A 25,898-nucleotide genomic window follows, 5' to 3' on the forward strand; every position below is an offset into this window, starting at 1 on the left:
AGGTGAAGAACTTAAAGGAGAGTTTGGAAGGAGGAAAGAAAAGGGGAAAAGTTGTAATTAAATTATAATCTCAAAAACAAAAAGTACAAAGTGAAAAGACAAACTAAAGCAAGGGGAAATAGTTTCAAGTCATATATGTGTTAAGGCACTTATATCTAGAAAGAACATTTACAACTCAATAATAAAAAGATAATTGATTTAAAGCCAACAAAGGCTCTGCATATTATATATTTCTCCAAAGAAGGTATACAATGGCTAATACATGAAAAGACACTAAACATTATTAATTATAGAAATGTCAGTCAAAGGTAAAAATAGACATCATATCACATACATTAGGAGAGTAATAAGCATAATAAAATAATAAGTATCCAAAAGTGGCATAAGTAGAACCCTTATGCATAGCTAGTAGAAGAACCTTGGCAGTTACTCAAAAAATCAGACATAAAGGTAACTATATGACTCCAGAATTTCTCTCCTAGGCACACGCATACCCGAGTAAATGAGGACATGCCCATAAAAAATTATATGTGTGTTTGCATAGCAGTATTATCTATAGCAACCAAAAGGTATCAAAATTTCAGATATCTATGTGCTAATAAATCAGTAAACAAATGTGTGGTATACAATGAAATATTATATAGTTATAAAAAGAAATGACGTGCCGGGTGTGGTGGCGCATGCCTTTAATCCCAGCACTTGGGAGGCAGAAGCAGGCAGATTTCTGAGTTCGAAGCCAGCCTGGTCTACAGAGTGAGTTCCAGGACAGCCAGGACTATACAGAGAAATCCTGTCTCAAAAAACAAAAAAAGAAAAAAAGAAAGAAAGAAATGGTGTACCAATAACATGTTCTAACATAGATAAATATTAGAAACACTATGTTTAGTGAAAGAAGCAAAATACAAGTCAATATAATATAGCTTCCTTTATATGAAATATCTAGAGTAGGCAAATCATCAGAGACTGAAAATAGAACAGTAGCTGCTTAGGGTAAATAAAGGAACACTACTATATGGGCATGATGAAAATGTTCTACAATTAGTGCTAATAATAGTACAATCTTGTGACCACATTAAAACCACTGAAACATATATTTTTAAATGGTGGAATTACAGTTTGTGAACTAGTCTCAGAAAATGAAAAGGGAGATGCTGGAGGCTTACAAATCAAAAGGAAGTTACTGTGCACCCGAGGAGACATCTATTTATGAGGTTGAACAAAGTGAGCCCTGTCACACAATGTGACACAATTCCTGTGAAAGTACATGCTACAGTATTTTCATTCGTTCACTTGCTAGCTATGAGCGAGAATGAGAGCAGCTTCTGCTTGAGGTTACCTGCTGTTGCTTGAAGGCCTGAAGAAGTATATGGATGTCAGTAAACGTCAGAGGAAACTGCAGCCGAGGACCATCATAGGAGTCAGGCACTTCTATCAACCCCAAAAAGTCATCTCTATCCTTGATTTGGCTTTCCCGCCTGGTGTTGTCAAAAATTCGAGTTACTAATGCTGAAAAGGAAAGGCAAAGAGGGGTAAGATGAAGAATCAACATTCTAATGCTTAACAATGCCCTACTGAATTTCTAGCTCATGTAAGACACTGTGCTGTTCTGAATGCCAACAGACAGCATATAAAACTATGAGGAATAACTGTTTCTGAGGCCAGTAACTAGCATCCTTTCCTGGAACTGAGCTTTGTCAAAGCAGTGAATCTATAATCAAGGGGAGGAGACTAAGAAGCACATGACTGGTCAGTCGAGATATTTTGATATTTTTATTTTATTTTATTTATTTATTTATTTATTTATTTATTTATTTATTTATTTTTGGTTTTTTTCGAGACAGGGTTTCTCTGTATAGCCCTGGCTGTCCTGGAACTCACTTGTAGACCAGGCTGGCCTATGAACTCAGAAATCAGCCTGCCTCTGCCTCCCAAGTGCTGGGATTAAAGGCGTGTGCCACCATGCCCTGCTCTTGATATTCTTGATTTGAAGCACTAATTCTCTTGTCCACTTTGACTTATCAGACTCTTACAAGCATGAACAATGTACTGTATTTGGTTCAAACAGCTGCGGCTATTCATGATCTACATAAAATTAGACTGCAGCATTCTACTTTTCCTTTGTTAAATACTCCAGAGGATTTTATTATTATTATTATTTATTTATTTTAAATACTCCAGAGGATTTTATTTAGCTTCATTGATTTGCTTTTCTCTTCATGTGCAATGTTTCTTATGTGATTTCCGCTCCCCCACCCCCTTATGAACAAAGCAGATAAAATGTAAATGGCAAACCATAAGCAGAAATAACCAAAGGCCTGCCCCCCCCCCTCATATTTCTGTATAGTAACAGACTTCCTGCATTGGCCATTTAGAAAGGAAATTGAGTAGGGCTGAGACCCACAGTCATTTCTTGCCAAATTGTCCATGAAACAGCCCCTAGACAGAAGCCTAGACAACCCAGGCAGACAAAGATGGGAGAGGCTGTGGTACACTAGTTGCAAAGTAGCTTGCCTCAATATTCTATCCTAACTTCTTATCTATGCTTTGTGGAATGTGAGTTTTAGATATCTTCCCTTGCTTTCAATATGAGCTAGGCTCATAATGTATACTACCCTGGACAATGTGGTCCAAGGGCTACCTATCAGCTCCAAGTCCAGGCGTCAAGAGGCCTTCTATGACTCCACGCTTTCTGTTTTGGAACGTAGCCATTTCTACTCAGCCCAGGCTGTCCTATTGAAAGGCCAATTACATGGAGTAGAGCCATCAACCTAGGTAAGGATGTCCTAGATCAGCTAATAGCTGCCAGATCTCTAGACACACGAGAAAACTCCAGCCAAGATTTAAAAGCCTGTCAAATCAACTATGCCAAGATAAAAATTGTTTGAATAATTTGTAGACTTGATAGTGAACAAAACCACTTGAATACCATGAAACTGAGATATTGTAGCTACTTTTCAGTATTACTACAGTAAGAAATAACTGACCAAGGGGACAATACAGTCAAGAAGTAAATTTGTAAATTTTTTTCTAAACTAAGAAATAACATTTAATAATCACATCGAAATATATGCTAAATTTTGGTGTATAGGATATATTTTGCTGATAGTTGATAATGCTTTATAAAAAGTAGTACTGAAATATAAAATCTTTATTAAATGAGGTTAGCAGACATCATTTTTCCTTTGATTTTAGTCTGATACTTAAGAACAATTTAATTACTCAATTTATGTTAGAAACCAGACATGCAGAACGTCCTGCTAAGCTTTATTTCTGATTCATCATGTAGGCAGTGACGCCTAAATGCTCTACTTAGCTATCCTAATGATCATGCCATCCATTTCAATTGGAACTTATCCTCTTGCAAAGGAAAGCTGAAAGATCAGGCAACTCTTGGGAAAGGTAAAGAAGTGATACCCCCACCCACAGGAACTAACAGAGTCAGAAAGCTTCTGTTATAAGACTGTAAGAAAGTCATCATGAAGCACATATGATTAAGAACTGAGAACTAAGGGATCTTGTATTTTAGGTGGGATACATATTTATTGCATGACTATAGTGTTCATGGAAAAGGCTTCAGAGCTTTTGAAATGTACCTGACTTTAAAATGAAGATGCTAGCAGAAAAGAGAAAGAAGTTGAATGTATAGGTTTGCATATGCCAAGTCATATGGAGACCCATACACACATGCAGCCCCCCTTCAAATTCTCAGAAGCTCGACAAGTCACTTTCTATCACCTGTACCTTCAGTATAATCCTCTCTTTAGGTTCTGAAACACAATAAAACATGGCTGAAGACATCTCTAATTTAAAACACTATCTTATGAAAGGATGGACCATGTAGAGACTGCCATAGTCAGGGATCCACCCCATAATCAGCATCCAAACGCTGACACCATTGCATACACTAGCAAGATTTTATTGAAAAGACGCAGATGTAGCTGTCTCTTGTGAGACTATGCCGGGGCCCAGCAAACACAGAAGTGGATGCTCACAGTCAGCTAATGGATGGATCATAGGGCTCCCAATGGAGGAGCTAGAGAAAGTAGCCAAGGAGCTAAAGGGATCTGCAACCCTATAGGTGGAACAACATTATGAGCTAACCAGTACCCCGGAGCTCTTGACTCTAGCTGCATATATATCAAAAGATGGCCTAGTCGGCCATCACTGGAAAGAGAGGCCCATTGGACTTGCAAACTTTATATGCCCCAGTACAGGGGAATACCAGGGCCAAAAAGGGGGAGTGGGTGGGCAGGGGAGTGGGGGTGGGTGGATATGGGGGACTTTTGGTATAGCATTGGAAATGTAAATGAGTTAAATACCTAATAAAAAATGGAAAAAAAAATAAAAAAAAAATAAAACACTATCTTGAATCATATATCTGAGTATACTGACATGTCTATATTTATTGTTCCCACTGTTTCTTCTACCCCTGGACAACCTTTTTTTCTGTATCTTTTTGCTTTGGATAATTTATCTTCATCCTTCAAAATTCAGCAGGCTTTCAAGTTTGAGTCCCAGATTCTACCTTTTCAATAATGAAATGATGATAATGATGATGAGGAAGAGGAGGTGATAGACAATGTCTACGATGATGATGTCCTGAATGCTCACTATGTACCAGACAATGCTATAAGCAGGAGAGGACTGCTATTTTTTTTTTCATTTTATACATCAAAATGGGGCACAGTATATAGAGAAATGGGATCCTGCCCCTAAACCGTGTGTGTGCATGTGTGTTGTGGTATGTATACACATATATGCAAGTGTACAAGTGCACGTGAAGACCAAAAGTCAACATTGGGTGTCTCCTTCAATTGCTTTCTATGTCACTTTTTGAAACAGGGTCTCTGATTGAACCTAGAGGTCACTGATTTCCCAAGGCTGGCTAGCTAAAAGCCCCATGGGTTCTCCTGTCTTTGCCCCTTCAGCACTGTGCCCAGATCTCTCTGTGAATGCTGAAGAGCCAAGCTCAGGTCATTATGCTTATATAGCAAGGGCTAGATAAGTGAGCCATTGACCTAGCCCCCCAAACTAAAAGAGTTTCACAAAAAGTGTCTCAATCTATTAATTTACATCCCAATTGCAGTTTCCCTTCCCTCCTTTCCTCCAGGTCTCTCTCCCCATTTCACCTCCCCCCAACTCTCAGCCATTCCCTCCTCCATTTCTCTTCAGAAAAAGGCAGGCCTCCCATGAATATCAAGCAAACATGGCATGCCAAGTTGCAGTAAGACTAGGCACCTCCTCTCTTATTAAGGCTACACTACACAATTCAGTAGGAGGAGAGTAGCTCCCAAACTCTTAGCCATTGTGATTTTTACTCTCTATAAAAATGCATCTATGTTATTTATATACTCTTAACTGACATATTGGGGAAACTCAACTCAGGGAGGCATGAATGAAAAACTATCCTCAACAATGAAAACAGTTTGTGTGCTAACCAAAAATTAATTTTCAAAGATCAAGAAAAACATTAAGTTTTTTAAGTTAAGAAAACATTCCATTTTCCTGGTCAGTGCCTTCACCCACGTTGCCATTTCTCTCCTCTCCATTGGCTAATAACAAATTCTGTCAATGCTGCTGATTAAAATTAAAGTCTAATTATGTAAAGAACAAAATAAAATATTCTTTTAGAATCAATAAGCTTAGTATAGCCTTTCTTTCCATAGATTTAATGACCCTTATTTCTTTTCTTTCTTTTTTTTTTTTTTTTTTTTTTTTTTTTGGTTTTTCGAGACAGGGTTTCTCTGTGTAGTCCTGGCTGTCCTGGAACTCACTCTGTAGACCAGGCTGGCTTTGAACTCAGAAATCCACCTGCCTCTGCCTCCCAAGTGCTGGGATTAAAGGCGTGCGCCACCACACCCAGCTACCCTTATTTCTTAAAACATCTAGTAATAACTTAATGGAACTATTTCTGTAATTCTTGTGCAATTCTTGACTAAAACTGCACAATATGAAATACCTGAGGTTGCTTTATTTGAATTTTAGTATATGTGCATGGAATTTCTGTCTGCACGTATATATTAGACTACATACGTGCCTGGTGCACACAAAGGCAAGAAGAGCTCATTGGATTCCCAGGCACTGGAGTAACAAATGATTGTGAGCGGCCACATGGGGATTAGGAAATAAACCTAGGTTCTCTGTAAGAGGAGCAAATGCTCTTAACTGTTAAGCCATCTCTCCAACCTCCTATAGGAAATATTAATCTATATTGAATAATTATCCTTCTATTGGGCTTTTATCAACATAAAAATTAGTAATAGAGATTCTCTTCTAATAACCACTGTGTATCATGTATGAAAACTAAGCTTTAACCTTTCTAATGTATATACTGTCCTTGGGGCCTATAACTAATAAACAAGAATTTAATGAATATAAGCAATATATAAGGATTTGTGCAACACTTATTTGGAGTTAGTCCATAGTTGTTTCTCTTTAATTAAATGCTGACTTAGCAAATCCCATTCAGATAAGAAGAAAAGAAACAAGTTGAACTGATTTCGTTAGTTGCTTGTTCGATGTCATGCAGACAAGAAAGGTAAGCATCTTTTTCAAATTTACTTTTTACACTCCATATTTTATTCCCCACCCCTCTAGGTCCACCCTCCAACTGTTCCATATCCCATACTTCCTCCCCATCCCCCTGTCTCCACCTGGATGTCCCCACTCCCTACCCCACCTGACCTCTAAACTCCCTGGGGCCTCCAGTCTCTTGAGGGTTAGGTGCATCATCTCTGAATGAACACAGACCAGGAAGTCCTCTACTGTATGTGTGTTGGGGACCTCATATCAGCTGGTGTGTGCTGTCTGTTTGGTGATACCGTGTCTGAGAGATCTTGGGGGTCCAGATTAATTGAGACTGCTGGTCCTCATAGGATCAGGTCCTACAGGATCGCCCTTCTCCTCAGCTTCTTTCAAGCCTTCTCTCATTCTACCACAGGGGTCAGCTGCTTCTGTCCATTGGTTGGGTGCAAATATCTGCATCTGACTCTTTCAGCTGCTTGTTGGGTCTTTGGGAGGGCAGTCATGCTAGGTCTCTTTTTGTGAGCACTCCATAGCCTCAGTGATAGTGTCAGGCCTTGGGACCTCCCCTTGAGCTGGATCCCACTTTGGACCTGTTGCTGAACATGTAAGCATCTTTTAACCGCATAGCATTTCCCATTTTCATTTACATTTCTTAATGGAGGCAATTCAATGACTAACAATTGCTTTTCAAAAGCCTATACTTTAGGAGTGGAATGAATGTTTGGCGGTTAAGAGTACATATTACCCTTGCAGAGGACCTGCGTTCAGTTCCCAGTACGCATATTGCAGTGCTCGTAACCTCCTGCAACTCCAGCTCCAGGGAATCCAATGTCCCTTTTTGACCTCTGTAGACTCTGTACTCACCTGCATAGCCTCACACATATACAGAGTATGTGTGGATGGAGGAGCACTCTCATATAGGCAAAAGGGGGGGGGGCAAATGTGGGATTGGGAGGTTCGTGGAGGGGTAACCACGAAGTGGGATATCATGGAAGGGGGTTAGTGGACCGGTAACCGGGAAGTGGGATATCATTTGAGATGTAAGTGAATGGAATGATTAACATATATAGATAGATATAGATATAGTTATAGATATAGATATATGACCTTAAAAGGGCAAACTTTCTTCCTACTTACCTGAATCTTCATTATTTGTCTTTGTGTAGTTTTCCAACATGAACGAAAAGAAGCTGGATAGCTGTACAAGATAAAATTATATAAATCATTAATAAAGAGTAAGGAGCCACTACAGCAAATAGCAGAGTTCTACTGAAGTCCTTTACTCTCCTACTGTGTTCCTCTTCCTGCTACAGCACATGCCAAGAGTCACAGATGGGCAACACCACACAGAGATGCAGAGGAAATTATATATGCATTCTTCTCCGGGAAGCTGCCCAACCACAACAGCAAGCGCATAACCACACAGCTCTCTACCTCCTTGCCGTGTATGGGACAAGCTAAGATGAATTTCACATTTAAGCACTTCTCCTGGGATCAGGCTGAAGTTAGACTTGTCCAGAAAGAATAGTTTTTTCCTGGCTTCTTTGCTGGTCCTGTCTTGCTTTCCTTACTTCTTTAAAGGTTATTCCAGAAAATAATCTGTCAATCTCAGTAAGTAACTGTCTCAACCAGACTCTGTTTCAAGGAGTCCACTTTAAGGCAATTACAAAGTTTTGTTCATTATCCTCTCCTTTTTATCTATTTGCTGGCATAATACATACGGTTTAAGGTAATAGCCTACATGGGGTTGGAGAGATTGCTCAGTGGCTAAGTGCACTTGCTGTTTTCCCAGAGAAACATGGTTTGATTCCCAGCACACACATAGCAGTTTACAAAATATGTGTAACTCCGATCTCAAGGGATTCAATTCCTTTTGTCCTCCATGGGTACCCAATACACATGGTGAACAAACATACATGAAGGCAAAACACCTATACACACAAAAATAAATAAATACTTTTTAAAGGCTTCTAATCAGAGCAATAATAATACCCCTGTCCACTCATAAATGCCACCATGTCCCTGCCCATAGCCACTTTGCAGAGTTGGCTGTGTTTCTTTTTCCAGAGTTTGTATGCATGTTTCATTTTCTTCTACATACTGGGATTAAACTCTAGGTAAGTTGTTCTTTCATTATTGAAGAACTTTCTAAGTTCATTTTATGGTTAAAAGGTACCCATTTTTATCAGTGAGTATTAAAGCTAGAGTTATGAATTTTGTGTGCTGTAAGCCTTATAAAGGACGTCCACAGTCACAGAATTTCTTTTAGAACTTTCATCGGCTTGTTCCCAGGAAAATCTGTCTTTTTTAAGGCCTAAAAGTAGCCGGTCTGAAGGGGTTTGGAGATAGCTTTGTTGGCAAAGTGCTTGCCATGAGAACCTGAATATGATCCCAGGAACCTAGATTAAAAAGTCAGACAGGGCAGCATCTACTTATTATATTGCCAGAGTTGGAGAGGCAGAGATGAGAAGGTGCCCAGCAATCACTTCCCTAATAGCCTAGCCTAGTTGGGGAGTTTAGATCTCAAGGAAACATCCTATCTCAGAAAAACAAAGGTGAACATCTCTTAAGGAATAACACCCATTCCACACACATACACAGGTATATGCACACACTCCTATACCCACACACCCAAGAACATATGCAAACAACTATTTTTTTTCCTGCGCTGAGGATATGGCTCAGTGGTATAGTGTTTACCTAACATGTACCAGGCTCTGGGTTCTACCCTCCCACTTGCATTTTTTTTAAATTCCATTCATAAAGTAATGATTTCATTTACTATTAGGGAATATGCTCAAAAAAAAAACTATTTTTATTAGTTAGACATCTGGCATTGCTCTAAAAATGTGAACTTCAAAGCTGAAAAACATCTTCCCAAATCACAATCTCTCAATAGCTAGTTCTAAAACAATGTCATTACAGCCTTGGGGAAAGCATTTCATGAAGGTTCTGCTTCAAAGAGACCCATAGTTTCATTCTTTCAAAACAAGAAAAGGAGAGGAAGGGAGGGAGGGAGAGAGGGAAAGAAAGAGGAGGGGGAGAGAGAGGGGAGGGAAGAAGGGAGAGAGGGAGGGAGGGAGGGGAGGGAGGGAGAGAGAGAGATAGATGCTTCTTGCCAAACAGACCTGCATTTGGCCTTGCTCGTCAGAATATTCAATAGACTGGAAGATGGCGAGGGCATAATGCTGTCTGACCCTCAGTCGAGCTCTGTACCGCCGGTACCAATTTTGGATGACTAACGCGGCTTTTATCACTGCAGACCCACAGGATATGAAAGGCAGAAAAACACAATTACATACAGCTTTGGGGGAAGCAGGTGCTTTAACAAGAAAACAAACATTTTTTTTTAGTCCTACAAAATAGGAAAATTATAAACAATGAGATTGACCTTTATGCTTTTTATAAAATGTTCTTAAGTCTCAAACACTCAGAGAGCTCAGAGAGCAATGATGTCATAGTCATTAAGGGTAGACGTTTCAAAGTAAGATTTCCTGAACTTGGTGCTGCCTGGCTGTCAGTCACTAAGAAAAGGAGTGCAGATTTGAGGTGAATGGAGTATCTTGTCACCGTTAGAAGCAATGGATTAAATAAACCCTTGGAAATATGGGTGTGCTGGTTGATACAAACCTAGATATATATGGGAATAGGGAAACTTAACTGAAAAAAAATGCCTCTATATGATTGGCTTCTGTAGAGTATTGTCTTGATTAATGATTAATGTGGGACAGCAAAGCCAATTGTGAGTGGTGTCATCTTGGGAAAAGTGGTCCTAGATGGTATAAGAAAGCAAACTGAATAAGCCAGGAGAAGCAAGCCATTAAGCAGTACTACTCCATGGTCTCTCCATCAGTTCCTGCCTCCAGGTTCAATCTCAGTTTCCCCAGGAGTTCTTCTAGTCACCAAGCATAGAGGTACTGTTCAACAAGGTTAACCAAGTACTTAGAGGGTCCCTACAGTTCTCCAATACCACGAAGCTAAGAGAGATAGGAGTCAATTATAATGAAACTTATGCTCACTTGGCCAGTAAGTGGAAATGGACAGTGAAAACTGGAGCACAGACATGACTTTGAGGCCCAAGCTTCGTATCTCCAAAGAGATGTTGACCTATTGCTATTTTTCAGTTTCCCCATTTACACAATGATATAATGAAAGACATGATCACTGAACTTTCATCTACTCAGTATTTACAATGTGAATAATAGATAACCAAGCCAATTTCTAATTAATAATAGACCAGTCTACTTTAACACTTTCAGTGTCCACAAATATCATTTCCATGATATATGTAAAGAAACTGAATTCAGAGCAGCAAGTATGTTGTTCAAAATTACCTAGCATAGATAGTTCTGACTCCAAACCCTGAGTATTGTTTCCTAGGGCCAGTTACTTCATTCCCTATTCCATTTAGCCCTTTCCTTCCTTTGAACTACTATTTACTAAATACCTAGTATAGTTTGGCAGTAACTGAACACTATATCTACCATCCTTTCCATTCTTTCCCAAATGTAGGGCACAATGAGAGCTAACATCCTTCTGTCTCTGCTTAGACTCCGTGCAGGGCATGGTTTAAATCCTAACACACGTGGAGGAGTCACTGGTTTCTCCAGTGAACAAATGCATTTGTTGGATTCTATTCTGAGGCAGTATAGAAAGACAGGGAGAATGAAGGGGACATGGAAGGGAAAGGAGCCAGCCTCTCACCCTTCACCCTTCACCCTGGCTTCATACTTTCTGGTGAAAGTATGAAGCCAGCTATGAGTCAAATATTCCATAGGTATAAAATATCTCACTATGCTCTCTCTTGTGAGGCTATGCCAATGCCTGGCAAATACAGAAGTGGATGCTCACAGTCATCCATTGGATGTTACACAGGGCCCCCAATGGAGGAGCTAGAGAAAGTACCCAAGGAGCTGAAGGGGTCTGCAACCCTATAGGTGGAGCAACAATATGAACTAACCAGTACCCCCAGAGCTCGTGTCTCTAGCTGCATATGTAGCAGAGGATGGCCTAATTGGCCATCAATGGGAGGAAAGGCCCTTGGTCATGCAAAGATTATATGCCCCAGTACAGGGGAATGCCAGGGCTAGGAAGGAGGAGTGGGTGGGTTGGGGAACAGGGCAGGGGGAGGGTATAGGGGACTTTGGAGATAGCATTTGAAATGTAAATGAAGAAAACATATAATAAAAAAATGCCTTAATAAAAGAAAAAACGATATCTCGCTATGAGTGACTGATCAGAGAGACTCCACAGGACCCCAAAATAATACAGCCTATTACTATTACCCGTGTTTATCCACCAGAATTAGATGATAAGACACCATTTCTGAAGATTCCCATGTGCTTTTGTTACACCATTCACAGGTTTCAGTTGGTAAATCCAACTGGAAGCTTCCTCCCTGCTGTCTAGCTATCTTAGTGCCAGAGGGCACTGTGTAGACCTTGACAGGGAGAGAAGTCATCCACAGCTTACTAGCTGTGAACTCTGAAGGCCACAATGCATTATGCTAGGCAGATATGCTCACTGGTTCAAGAATGTCATGGCTGTTATGGAGGTAATTAAGAAGTTTCTGGTTCGACTTGAGGACTACTCCAAAGGAGGAAGACCATGTCTGGTACTCTAAACCATAGCTGAGGAGGTCATAGGCCTCAGGATGAAACTTACTACTATTCTTTGGCAAAATGGACACAATGTCAAACTGCTATCTAAATATTTGTGCTTATGCACATAGACTGATGCTGCCTTTACTCTGGGCCAGAGAAGTTCCTGTGTGAAGTGGGAAATGATTGATGCAAAGACTCATAACTAAGCAAAGTCTCGCTAAAAAATGACTTTGAAAAGATATTTTAAAGTTTATATGTATGAGTATTTTGCAAACATGTATGTATGTGCACCAGGTGCATGTCTAGTACCCACAGAATTTCAGAAGAGGGGTGTTGGAACCCTGAAACTGGAGTTATGGGTGGTTGTGGGCCACCATATCAGTGCTTGGATCCCATATCAAACCTGGGTCCTATGTGAAAACAACAGGTATTCATTACTGCTGAGCCATTTCTCCAGGCCTAGACGTGACTTTTGAGTACTCATTCCAAATGGAACATCTACATCACCCCCTCCAGGATGAAGGAAGCATCAAGGAATGAAGAGTAGCAAGTAAGAGCTAGAGGATGGGAAAGGGCATTGTGAATTGCTATCTTTTGGACATGACTGGCTGTTACATCCATGAACTCAAGATCAGTGAGGACTACCTGCTCCTGACTGGCTCATTGACACTCTTCCATGTATGGAACAGGAGTCCATGGGGCCCCATCCTTCCATGAGGAGCTATAAGCAGTTAAAGATTGCTATGGGAGGTGGGAGACATATGCCTCAGTGGTACAGCCATTGGTAAATTGGCCTCACTCAAGTACACAGCCTTCAACCCATGCTCATAAAAACAACCCTAATTAAATGTGTGGCACACCAAAGGACAGAAAAGTAGGAAAGGGATTTGTTGGGAAGAAGTTCAGTGTGGAAGGGTATGAGGAAAAAAAAAACAGAGGGGAGAATATGATCAAAATATATTTATATGAAATGAATTATTAAAGAATTTAAAATAGCTAAAACAACAACAAAAAGGAAAGAATGAAAATGAAAAGAAATCCAGCGTATTTGAGGTAGGAGGAATGGACCTCAGTTGCCTGTCATGTCTATCATACACAAAGCCCTGTGATGAATCTCCAGTGCTGAAAAAAAAAAACCAACAACAACAACAAACAAACAAACAACCCAGGTGTGGTGGTGTGCATCTGTATTTCCAGCACTTAGAAAGCAGAGGCAAAGCAGTGGTCCTTGGCTACAAAACAACTTAAAGGGCTACCTGAACTGCATGACACCCTAGCTTAACAAAGAAAGACTTGTAGCACAGTTAGCATTTACCCTGAAGACTGCCTACAGATTCCTGTTCTATAATGTTTCTACAGAGGATAGTACCACATGGGATAAGGACAGGGACTATGAGGTGAGAATACCGCAACATTCTGCATGCTACCTCATGATTTGTGGCTGAGTCCAAATGCCACGTTGGGTTCTATGCACAATGACCATGCACCTATGTTCTAGAATTAAGAGACCTGAGTCTGACTCTGCATTTCCTTACTGACAAGCAGGGTGACCCTAAACAATATATCTCTGTATTTCAGTCGCGTTATTTGGCAAACTATGGCCAATGACAATTCATAGGAAGGATTAAATAAAATAAAATCAAGTTTTCTACTTATGATGTCTGGCACAAAGCAAATGTTCCTGATTTATCTTGCTCACAAACCTCTTACCTAGATTTTTTTAATTTCATGCAAAATATTAAAACAATTATCATCACCAGAGACAAGAATCTATTAAAAAACAAACAAATGGAAACAACTTGGCAATAGAAAATTAGCAATAGAAAAGCCATCTGTGGGTCTTCTTGTGGTGTCCTTGACCCCACAGAATTTTGATCCCTTCCCCCTACCTGGACAGCCTGGTTGGGCCTCAGCAGGAGTGGATGTGTCTAGTACTGCTGGAATTACATGTCCCAGGGTGGGGTGATACACAAGGGGGGCTACCCCCTTCTCTGAGAAGGGGAGAGGGAGGGGACTTATAAGGGTGGGACTGGGAGGAGAGGAGGGAGGGGCTGTGATCAGGATGCAAAGTGAATTTTAAAAAGAATAATTACATAGGCAAAAAAAAAAGAAAAGGAAAAAAGAAAAGGAAAGAAAAGAGGAAAAAAAAAAAAGAAAAGCCATGTGTACTGGGAGAAAAAAAAAAGGCCAGGTAACTTACTAAACCTATGCTGCTGCTTCCCAAGAGATATATATGGCAGTAACTTTTTTTTATCCTCCTGCATGGAATTAATGTGATCAGAAAGAGAGACCTTCTTATACATCGAAACAGCAAGGCCTAAAGCAGCTCTTAGCTGTCCAGCAAGAAAAGAGCTAGAAAAGCCTTCTCTTCACCTCCTTGGGATATACTGAAGCCAAAAACCCCTCAGGGTGTCTATCAAATTTGGGTTCTACCTTGTTCGAGTTTGGAAGTTTCTGATCCAGAGGAGCGCCATCAGCTGGAGAGTGTCACCTTGTAGTGTGTAGGTGGACTCTCCGGCGCAAAGTAGAGGTTTATAGGCCTGCTATTGGTATGCCTTTGTCAGTTCCTTCCCCTCCTGGAGAGGTTTCTGAGGAAGCTGAATGCTCGAAAAGACAACAGTAGGATATGGAACAAAATTCACTTTATTGGTCAACTGTGGCCCAAGTATTCAAAATACCAGTGCAGAATTCTGTCAGGGGCCTGAGTTGGAGGATGCAGCAAGTTGGAAGCTTGAGATCTAAACAGGTCCTATTTCTTCACTCCACCAAGATGAGCTCCCCAAGTCCCCCTGTCAAATGCCCTCCATATACAGTTATGTTTCCCCATCCTCTTTCCCTCAACCCCCTGTTCCTATCCTCACCTGCACTCAGTCCACCAACAAAATCTATTTCCCCTCCTCAGGGAGATCCATGTGCCCCACCTTGATCCTTCCTTGTTCTTGAGCATCTCTGGGTCTGTGTACTGTAGCATGGTTGTCCTTTACTTTATAGCTAATATCCACTTATAAGTGAGTACCTACTATGTTTGTCTTTCTGGGTCTGGGCTACATCGTTCATTAATTTATCTTTTTCTTAGTATAATAAAATAAAATACAATTAAGATAAAATAAGAACTATCATATTGAAGTTGGACAAGACAAACCAACAAAAGGAAAAAGAACCCAAGATAAGGCACAAGGACCAGGGACCCATTCTTTCTCTGTGTGTTTCTTCTTATGCTGACTGCTAGAGATGTCTCATCTTGCATTGGTTTTGTTTTTAAAACAAGAGCTTCCTTGGCAGTTTGTTAAACCAGGCCTCTGATATCTGGAATTATAAGGAATTCAATCTCTGCTTTTGAAACTCTGCTGGCAGAGGCCTTTTGAGGAAGCACCAGGATGAGTGAAATGCTAATGAACCTTTAAGGAGCCTGGCAGCCAGTCAGGACCCCACAGAGCACAAGTGGAATAGAGCAGATTAAAAGGAATTCAAGCAAACTGGAAAGAGAATGGATCCTCTGGTGGCAAAGGCTTTAATTGAGAAGGAAAATTATTCCCTCGACTGTTCAAAGCCTGGTAAGAATAGAGTATGGCTAGTCTCCTGGTGGGAACCACAGGTGTCATTATTGTTACTTTGTTTACCTATATTTTATAGCTGCCACCTGCAAGACAATGGGGCTGTTCTAGCCCCACTTCCAACTTCACTTGAGAAACAATATTAGACACCAGCTTTGCGGACATGAGATGGTCACGAAGCCTATTTCTTGAATGATGCCACTGTTCCTATGTCAAATGCCACAGGCAAGGCATGGTAAGTCACACTTAGTCCCAGCACCTCAGGGTTTAGGACAGGAAGATGGCTGGAAGTTCAAGTACAACATGAACTACACAGTTAGTTCGAGGCCATCCTGGGCTGTAGACTGAGCCCTTCCCCTTCTCTCTCTCTCTCTCTCTCTCTCTCTCTCTCTCTCTCTCTCACACACACACACACACACACACACACACACACTCACAAATAACAAAGAAAGGAATGTTATTGCTAGCATGCCAATATCAATAGGTAAGACCTTTGGGGTATCCTCTGTCCCTCATAAATGGATTGGTGGTGTTATCTTAGGAGTGGGTCTCTGAGGAAAGGATGATTTAGCTCCATTCTTCTCCCTTCATGCAGAGGCTCTCTCACCACACCATGATCTCAGACATGTTATGAGGCAGCAAGAAAGCCCTTCTCTAATGTTAATACCTTCATACTAGACTTCCCTATCTCCAGCACTGTGAGAAAGGCCTTTTTGTTATAAATCACACAGTCTGAAGTATTCTGTTATAGCAGCAGAAAATGCACTACAACAGGACAATCAAAGCAGAGAGTTTATTAGCTCATTTAGACGTGCTCATCCCCAAACTCTGGCTTCCTTGCAGAGCAAGGGATAGTCCTGGAAGGCATGGTTTTACATTTCTAGACTATACTTATTTGTTTGCTGCTGGTGGTAGTGGTATGTGTCTGTGTGTACATATACATGTACACATGTGGCAGTCAGAGGACAACTTACAGGAGTCATTTCTCTCCTGTCACCATTATGGGTACCATAGATCAAACTCAGGTCTTCAAACTGGCAGCAAGCCCTTTATACATGAAGCCATCTTGCCAGTCCCTGAAAGGCATTTTTGAAAGATTTTTTTGAAGTGTGCGTGTGTATGTGTGTGTGTGTGTGTGTGTGAAAGAGAGAGGGGGGAGAGATTATAGGAGTCTGTGGAAGCTAGAGGCATTAAATCCCTGGAGAGGGAGTTATAGGTAGCTGTGAGCTGCCTTCTGTCTGTCTCTCACTTTCTCTGTCCCTGTCTCTGTCTCTCTCTCTCTCTCTCTCACACACACACACACACATATAATATAATATATATGTTATATATATATAGGTATATATAATGGAGATATAACTCCATTATATATAATTCCAGTCCTCTTCAAAAGTCCTATGTACTCTTGACTACTAAGCCATCATCCCAGCTCCAAACATTTTCTGAACTAAAGCATGAAGCTCAATCTCCAAATGATGATGGGTGTTTTCAAGTCATCAGTTTCTTTAAGAGACTATGGAGATGATAATTTTATCCTTGTCTGAAACCTCTGACTTTCCAGTGGGACAAGAGTGAGAATTAGAAGCCATTTATATTACATTTTACTTACGTGTTCACCCACTCACCAACCCTATCTATAAGAGTTTTTTTTTTTTAAGAACAAAGTAGAACAAAATAAACATAAGTTCTGAATTTGTAATTAGAATACTTCCATTTTGGTCTTTACTGAACCAGGTGCCAGCTGTGTAACTTCAGGCAAATCAAGTAACCTCTCTGGCCATCACTTCTCCTGTGAATACTGACAACTTTGGGTTTATGTGATCTCTAAGATCCACTCCAATTAGAAAATATTCAAACCATCTGCTTTTTTAGTGACACAGCTGCAGCCAACTTATTATTGCACATAGCAAAGTTGAAAATAACTATTGAAGGACAAACTCTGATGTGGAAAACTCAATGCTCAACCAGAAACTTTTGGGGGGAAACATGAGACAAATTTTAAAGACTACACAAAATTAAGTCAGACTTGGTACAGATGTAGCTCAGTGAAACAACACTTGCCTAGCATGTTTAAGACCCTGGTTTTTGTCCATACCCACTCTTAAATAAAACTAAATAAACAATGAATAAGGAAATTATCCCTGTAGGAAAATATAAGTCAAACCACAAATAACTTTGGTTTTCCCATCAAGGAACTGTGGCCAAAGTTGATGACAACTGTTTCAGGAATATACTTTTTTTCCTAGTATGATTCCACCCCCAAGTCTTGTCTTATTTTCTTGATTGTTTGGCTTATGTCAGCATCTCCCTATGAAGTCAAGGAACTTGCAATTCTCACCTCTGCCTCCAAGTGTTGAAATTACAGGCCTGTACCACCACTCCCAATTTACCTCTTTAAAAAAAAATGACTGTGGCTGCTAGTCTGTTGACTGGCATGATCAAGGGTGGCAAAAGATGAATGGAGAAGAAAACAAAGACCAGAGGGAGCTGAAATAAACTGACACACGGCAGAGTTTAGGGCATAGAGGTCTCAGTGCAGAAAAGAGGTCAGAGTATGAGATGATAACTACAAAGATCTCCAGGGAAAGCCACGGTGCCAGGAAATGAAAGTAAGCAACTGAGTCTCAGTAGTGGTGGAGGTTGCTGAACTCAGGAAATCAAAGAACTAAGGTGTCACAGAGCTTTATGGTGATGGGGGATCAGATCCGATGAAAGTACACAGGATGGTGAGACTTGGAGAAAATTCGATGAATTAGAAGTTGAGGAAAATTTCCCCCACTGAACCATCTCTCCAGCCCAACAGTGAAATATTTTGAAGAGTACAGAATAGTTGTTTATAAAATATCCCTCAAATTTAATTTTTCTGCTATTTCTTCTCTATTTCATCTGGGTTATGTATTTTGCTGGGATAATACAATGTGTCCTTCTCTAGGCAGTTATCAAGAAGCACATGATAGAGCTGGAAAGTTGGCTCAGCAGTTAAGAGCATTTATTGCTTTTGTAGAAGATCGGCATTTAGTTCCCAGAACCTACACAGTGGCTCACAAGCATCCATATCTCCAGTTCCAGGGCATCTGATGTCATCTTCTGACCTCTATAGGCACTAAGCATATGATTCACATACATGCATGCATGCACAGAAAATATTCATACACATAAAAAATCTAAAAATGTAAAGGTAACAATGTAAAAAATAAGCACATGATGTTCAGTCTCATCAATGATTATGCTAAGTTGGATAGCTTGGTAATGATGATAGCCACAGGATTGGAAAGCCACTACCCAAGAAGTGCAGTTTTTGTATCCTTTTAATAAACAATTTGCTGCAACATGCTTGAAGACTATGGGGATGGTCTGCTCTACAAAATATCTACTGAGTTTTGCTTAAAGCAATTGATTCCATGGTGGTGACAAAACAGTCATGTTGCAACTCATTCTTTATCTATATTAGGATTTGGATTTTCAAACACCCCATTGAAAGCCTTATTTTATCCAACAGGGAAATGGCACAACACAAAGATTACAAACAGCCATCTTATGGAAGTTTACATTACACGTGTAATCCTTGGCTATACCACTAGCTTAGGAAAGATTACTAGCTAGGTAATACCAAAATAAAACAAGATAGCTCAGTAAAATACTTGGAGCAGGACAAAAGCAGTATCCCATTTTCTGTAAGAATCATTATTGTGAAGGTATCTAAATTGAAATGCTATTGTATTCTTAACTATCTAAAAGAACTGTAGCTAGGTGAAGGGATCAACCTCATTTTTAAGTATTTAAAATTTTTCTCTCATAGGAAATATGCACTATGCAACACTTCAGTAATGATGTCTAACCTTACTTAGGAAAAAACACTAAATGTCTTGATGCCAATTCTGTTTTGTCTCCCTTGCTATTAATTACTAATCACTTTTGTTCTTCAAAGGTCAAATACAATCAGAATTTTGTCAGTTACACCTGCTAAAAGCCTAATAGAATATGAACCATAATTTTAGAAATGTTCTGATTATGGAAAATAACTGGCAACTGGAGCTTAGGTACTACCCTTTCTGATATTAATTTGAAATATGTCTCTCTGTAACAGGATTTTCTAATGATTAATAGGATGTAACCAGAAAGATGGCCTAGTAAAAGCTAAAAGCTAGTTTTTAAAAAGTCACTCAGATAGATAATGCCACATCATTTTGTTTTCTGCCATCAGAGTCTTGATTCAAAAATTGATATTTAAATAGCTTCTGTCAGGGTCTGAAAATATTTAGGAATTTAAAAGCAAAGGTGTGCTAATCATACAAAAAGGAGAAGTGGAAATTCATTTAATTGGTATATGGAATTAAAAGGTTGTTGGAACTGAGTTATTATTTTAGTTTGGTTTGGGATTTTTATCCATCTTACTCAAATAAGAAATGTGTTTGTATTATCAATCCTACACAAGTCTCAAAGCAAACATATTATCATATCAAAAAGTGATTGAGTCACTATTATTAAGAGAGACTACAATTTCAAATGAAAAAATAAGTGATCTCCTTTTACAAAGAAAAGTTTTAATGGAAATTCTCAACAAACTAGGAATTATAACATGTGATGCAATGAAAAATGAAGGCATAGAAATAAAGTCATAAAGCCACCACAGAGGAGCATGAGGGTGACAAAGTAAGATGCCTAAGAGGGACCCAGGGGACTTCCAACATTTAAAAGTTGGAAGAAAGTGGAGCCAGTGTGAACAATTCAAACAGAGACATAAAAGGAGCCCTGGAAGAACGTGTTGTCACTGAAGCCAAGGGCAATAACTGTTTTAAGAAAGGCATGTACAAAAATGCCATGTTCTGCCAGAAAGTTGAGCAGAATCTGACCAGACATGCTCCTCTGAATTTTGAAGCTATTTAAGAATCTATCAGATACCTTTTCTTCATCTAGGGCTAATAAAGAAGTAAAAGGCAATTTAGAAAACAGGGAATTTCTGAATATAAGGTTATCTATTTGTAGATACCTTTGCCTATGTTAAATTTCTTCAATATGATTCAGAATTGTAATTATGTAAGAGAATATATCTCTCTTTAGGACACTCATGGTGAGGTATATATAGGTCAACATAATAATGGCTTTGGGTTTTTCTTTTCAAATGGAAAGAAGATTGAAGATAAAAAAAAAAGAGAGAAAGGATAGCAAACTATGAACAGGTGAAGCTAGCTAACAGGTATGTGGGTATTCACTTTCCTCTACAGTCACATAGAATTCGGTTTTCAATAACAGTAAGTTAGAAGGAAAGTAACACAAAGTAAAACAAAATTTCATGAGAAAAATAAGGGGGCTGGAGCGATGACCTAGTGTGTCTCACTGTATAATCTGAAGATGTGAGGACCCCAGCAACCAAGTAAAAAGCCAGGATGAGCCATGCTTGCCTGTAATGCCAACACGGTAGGTAGTGAAGACAAGAGGGTGGAGTAGGAAGGCTTGCCAGCTGCCAGATTTAGTGAGAGGGCTTGTTTTAAAAGAATAAGGCAGAAAGATATAAAACAAGGCATGTTCTATGTTCTCCTCCTGGCCTCCATTCATGCAGAGGTGTGCACATACACACACACACACACACACACACACACACCACTCACATACATACATACACACACACACATACATACACACATACATACATACATACACATACTCACATAAACATAAAAAAAAATTAAAGGACTGGAACGTAACACTCTAAGAGGCTGATGTGTAACAGCTAGTAGAACAGGCAGAAAGGGAAAAACAGTGTTCCAACAGCTCTACACAATTCAGCAGACTTCCAGTGACAGAATTTACAGTGTGTCTTATCTGGTGTCTATTTCACTAGGGAGGAAAACAAGAGAGGTGGCACCTTAGAGTGACTTCTGACACATTTTTCCCGTACCAATAAAGACTGCTTAATAGCAACTGTAACAACAACAAAAAAATTAACAAGAATAGCAAAAGATTCTCTAAACTTGGAGAGCATTCATTAGGGAATATGAAAGATAAAAGAAATAATTTCATAACTCATTTCCATAAGGTCCTAAATTTAAATATACATTTAAAATTGGGAATGAGGGGCTGGGGCACAGAGGCTAGAAGTAACCATAGAGATTCTCTTGAGCAGTTGTGAAGAGCTTTGAGAGTTTTAAATAACTAAACTAACTTTAAGTTAAAGAAGTATTTTTTTTCTAAATTTATCTTTAAAATGTTATCAAGAATTACAGAAATGTTTGGTTTCCTACTTAGTATTTTTCAGATTTTGAATTTCATGTGTGTGGGTGTGTGTGTGCTCATTATGTGTGTGTGCTCACAAGGACATGCTTGCACGTGGAAGGCAGAAATCAACAAGTGACTTCCCTAATTGAGCTCAGCTTCTGGCTGAATCTGGAGCCCACTTATTCAGCAGAATGGCTGGCCAGTAAGTCCCAGAGTTACTTTCTTTCTCTATGTACTCAGTGCTGAGTTTATAGTAATTTGCCATCGTGTGTGTGTGTGTGTGTGTGTGTGTGTGTGTGTGTGTGTTTCTGTGTGTGTGCTAGAAATTGAACTCAGGTCCTAGGTCCTCATACTGTATTGAACCAACTTCCTAGCTCCCTCCCTAGTTTTTCATATTTTTAAGTAAAAATAGGGAACAAATAGTGTGATAAAAAATAATATCCATTATAGAAATTTTCTGTTATAGCTTAAACACCAAATTTCAAAGCCAAAGAGGTATGGGACTCTTTCTGTCCTTTAGTGTTTAAAAGAATATATTTCCAAGTTGTCTCAAGGTCAGAAATAAAATAAAAGATATTAGTGCTCTCAAAGTACTCTGAGTAGAACAAAAACAAGCAATAGATTATTAACTGAAACCTATTGTTATAAAATCTTAAGTGAAAAGTGAGTTTCAGCAGAAAATTGTAATGTTTAATATCTATTCATCGCGTAAATTTCAATTATCCAAGTCAAAACAACATAGGATACGGGACTTAAACTTTGTGACTGGAATAATAGCTCACTCACTGTGAATCTGTGAGGACCCAAGTTTGATACCCTAGAAAGCTAGGCACTGTACATGCATATACTTTTAATCCTACAGCAGAAGCCGCAAAACTAAGCAGATCTTGAGAACTCCCTGCTCACTGTCTGGCCAGCCTAAATTGCTTTGTGAGCTCCAGGTCAGTGAAAGATGTTATCTCAAAATTTATGTGGATGCAATTTGAGAGGAACAACAACCAAAGTTGCCTCTGGCCTCCATATGTAAACACACAGATGTACCCAAACACACACACACACTAGTGCACATATGCGTGCAGCATTAAACTTTGGACTCTGTTACATCTAACTCCAATTAGGCCTCTGCTAATAACTAGTATATAATGCTGAATAATTCTTTACTCTAAGTCTAAGTGTCTATGTCTATGACTAATCAGAGTTTCCTCTAAGAGTTTTAGTGGGAATTAATGACTGCAGTCCTGAATAAATGAGAACTAGGACTTGTGTTCCGCTATTTATTACATATCACTAGAAGAAGCAAATAGTAACAATCAAAGTAACAAGACAAATCTAGATGTTATTTCTGTGTATAGATGGTGGCCAACCTATGAGAAGATGATCTTGATTTTACACAGGCTATTCTTTCTCAGAATTGCACCATACACCAGAGTCAGAGTATTATGATGGAGTTGAATGATCGATCACGCAAGGAAATTTAAAAAAAAAAAAAAAAACACTTAAATAGTCAGACCCTGAGAAATGAGTATTAAGTTTTGGGCATAGCCCTGCCAATTACAAAACCTCGCTTTCTATTGTGATGACACTAAGCCTCACACCAAGTTAGGAAGATCAAATGTGTGCATGAGAGGGCCTGGCCTCGAAGTAAGAACTACAGAAACAGAAGGTACTTTTATATAAGCAAACTTAAGTAAAGCTAGTTTGGGGGATGGAGATGTAGCTTGGCTGGTAGAGTACATGCCTAGCATGTACAAAGCCCTGAGTTTGAACCTGGCACTGAGTAAACCAGACTTAGTGGTGCATGTCTGTCTGTAATCCCCGACACTCCAGAGGAAAAAATAGAAGGAGCAAAAAGAATTCAAAGTCATCTTCAGCTATATAGAGAGTTCGAGACCAGCCTAGGATATATGAGACCCTATCTTAAGAAAACAAAATAAAACAAGAAGGTAATTTCTGTAGGAGGCATAGACATGGCTGGCAGCAAAACTCCTTTGTAGCAGATATGCATGAGCTCAATGACAAGTATTTGCCATCAGCTGCTTTGGCTATGCAAAGGGGAATAATAAAACTTCACTCAGGAGCAGATCATGGTAGCTCTTGCATAACTCACAACACTCTGGAAGACTGAGGTGGCAGGACTACCATAGAGTTGAGGCCAGCCTGGGCTTACTGTCTTAGGGATTTACTGTTATGAACAGATACCATGACCAAGGACATTTAACTGCAGCTGGCTTACAGGATCAGAGGTTCAGTCTGATATCATCAAAGTAGGAGCAAGGCAGCATCCAGGCAGGCATGGTACAGGAGGAACTGAGAGTTCTACGTCTTTATCTGAAGGCTACTAAGAAAATACTGACTTCCATACAGCTAGGATGAGGGTTTTAAAGCCCACAGTGACACACTCCCTCCAACAAGGTCACACCTACTTTAACAAGGCCACACTGCCTAATAGTGCCAATCCCTGGGCCAAGCAATTCAAACCACCATGGCAACATAGTGAGATATTGACTTACCCCCCAAATTAACATAATTTCAGGTTTACTATAAGGAGTAAATAAAATGCACATACAATATGCTGAGTACTTTCTAGAGTATTCAGGTACTAAAAGCTATTATTTTCTATCAAGAGACTTCAAATTATCCCTAGCTCTTGGCACAATAATTTCATATCTAATCACCTGATTGTTGATGTAATCTAAAATAAACAGCTTTTCATGAAGAAAAATTTTTAAAATGTTATTTGTAATTAGCATGAAACTGAAATACTAGAAAAAGACTTCAATATATTATAATCTACCTATGAAATGATATATTTAGCAATGGAAAATATCTATAGAACATTTATAAAAACTTGAGAAATATTTATGTATGCAAACATTTTGTGCTGTAAATGGGGCTTCCAAAAAGTAATATTTAAGATGATTAAAATATCTCAAGACAATTTCTGGAGAGTAGATATTCAAGAAAATCTATGTAGAGGAGAATGATGAATATTGGTTAGTTCCATTTGTTTCTATAGTTTTGAAAAGTTCTAAAAAGGAGAACATTTATGGAGAACATTTATTTATACCATGGAGATACTACATCTTAGTGCAGGCTATGGATTTCCCTAGCTTTCCCCTTTAGACTACCCAGTCTTCCCGTCTAGCCCATCTCCATTGCTTTGTTACCTACTGACCCTGAGAAAGACTCTATCAGGGACCCCACAGACACAAAACTTGGATAAGGCTCAGAGTAGACAGCAGCAAGCAAAGAACAGGACAGCCATGCAGCAAAGTCAAGACCAGATATCTACACCAAGGAACACTTCAAATATCATTACCCCAGATGCCTAGATCCCAGCACAAGACCACGGACTTGAATGACCAAGCCATTGTGCCTCTTCCAGATGCCAGCAACACTTTTGCAATAGGCCCTGAGAAAAGCAATTTAGCTGAAGCATAAGACAAGGACTTCAAAATAATATATTCACACCTTAAAGATGATTTGAATAAGCACCTTCATGAAAACACAAACAATTGAATAAAATGATAAAAACATTTCAAGTCATAAAAGTAGGATTTAACAAAGTAATAGAATCACTAAAGAAAACTCAAAACTAAATTCCTTCTTTATGTCCTCTACCATCATCATGAGAACCCAGATGCCCCTCAACAGAGGAATGGATACAGAAAATGTGGTACATTTACACAATGGAATACTACTCAGCTATTAAAAAAATGAATTTATGAAATTCCTAGGCAAATGGATGGACCTGGAGGGTATCATCCTGAGTGAAGTAACCCAATCACAAAGGAACTCGCACAATATGTACTCATTGATAAGTGGATAATAGGCCAGAAACTTAGGATACCCAAGATATAAGATACAACTTGCCAAACGCATGAAATTCAAGAAGAACGAAGACCAAAGTGTGGACACTTTACCCTTTCTTAGAAATGGGAACAAAACACCCATAGAAGGAGTTACAAAGACAAAATTTGGAGCAGTGACGAAAGGATGG

The 25,898-nt window shown here is 39.3% G+C and overlaps 1 protein-coding gene across 5 annotated transcripts in view; it reads right to left on the minus strand.

Moving 5' to 3' along the window:
- The window catches only part of Ppef1 (protein phosphatase with EF hand calcium-binding domain 1), a 128,872-nt gene that overhangs the window by 61,415 nt on the left and 41,559 nt on the right, over positions 1-25,898 (minus strand). For all 5 annotated transcript variants that reach the window (XM_030251335.1, XM_017318481.1, XM_017318480.1 and 2 more), the window contains 3 exons: positions 9,654-9,781; positions 7,663-7,723; positions 1,337-1,506 (listed from right to left, as the gene is read on the minus strand). In XM_030251335.1, the coding sequence (XP_030107195.1) occupies positions 1,337-1,506; positions 7,663-7,723; positions 9,654-9,659 (237 nt within the window). In that variant the 5' untranslated portion in view covers positions 9,660-9,781. The remainder of the gene's footprint in view (positions 1-1,336; positions 1,507-7,662; positions 7,724-9,653; positions 9,782-25,898) is intronic.

Source organism: Mus musculus, chromosome X (genome assembly GCF_000001635.26).
Source record: "Mus musculus strain C57BL/6J chromosome X, GRCm38.p6 C57BL/6J".
NCBI classification, from domain to species: domain Eukaryota; kingdom Metazoa; phylum Chordata; class Mammalia; order Rodentia; family Muridae; genus Mus; species Mus musculus.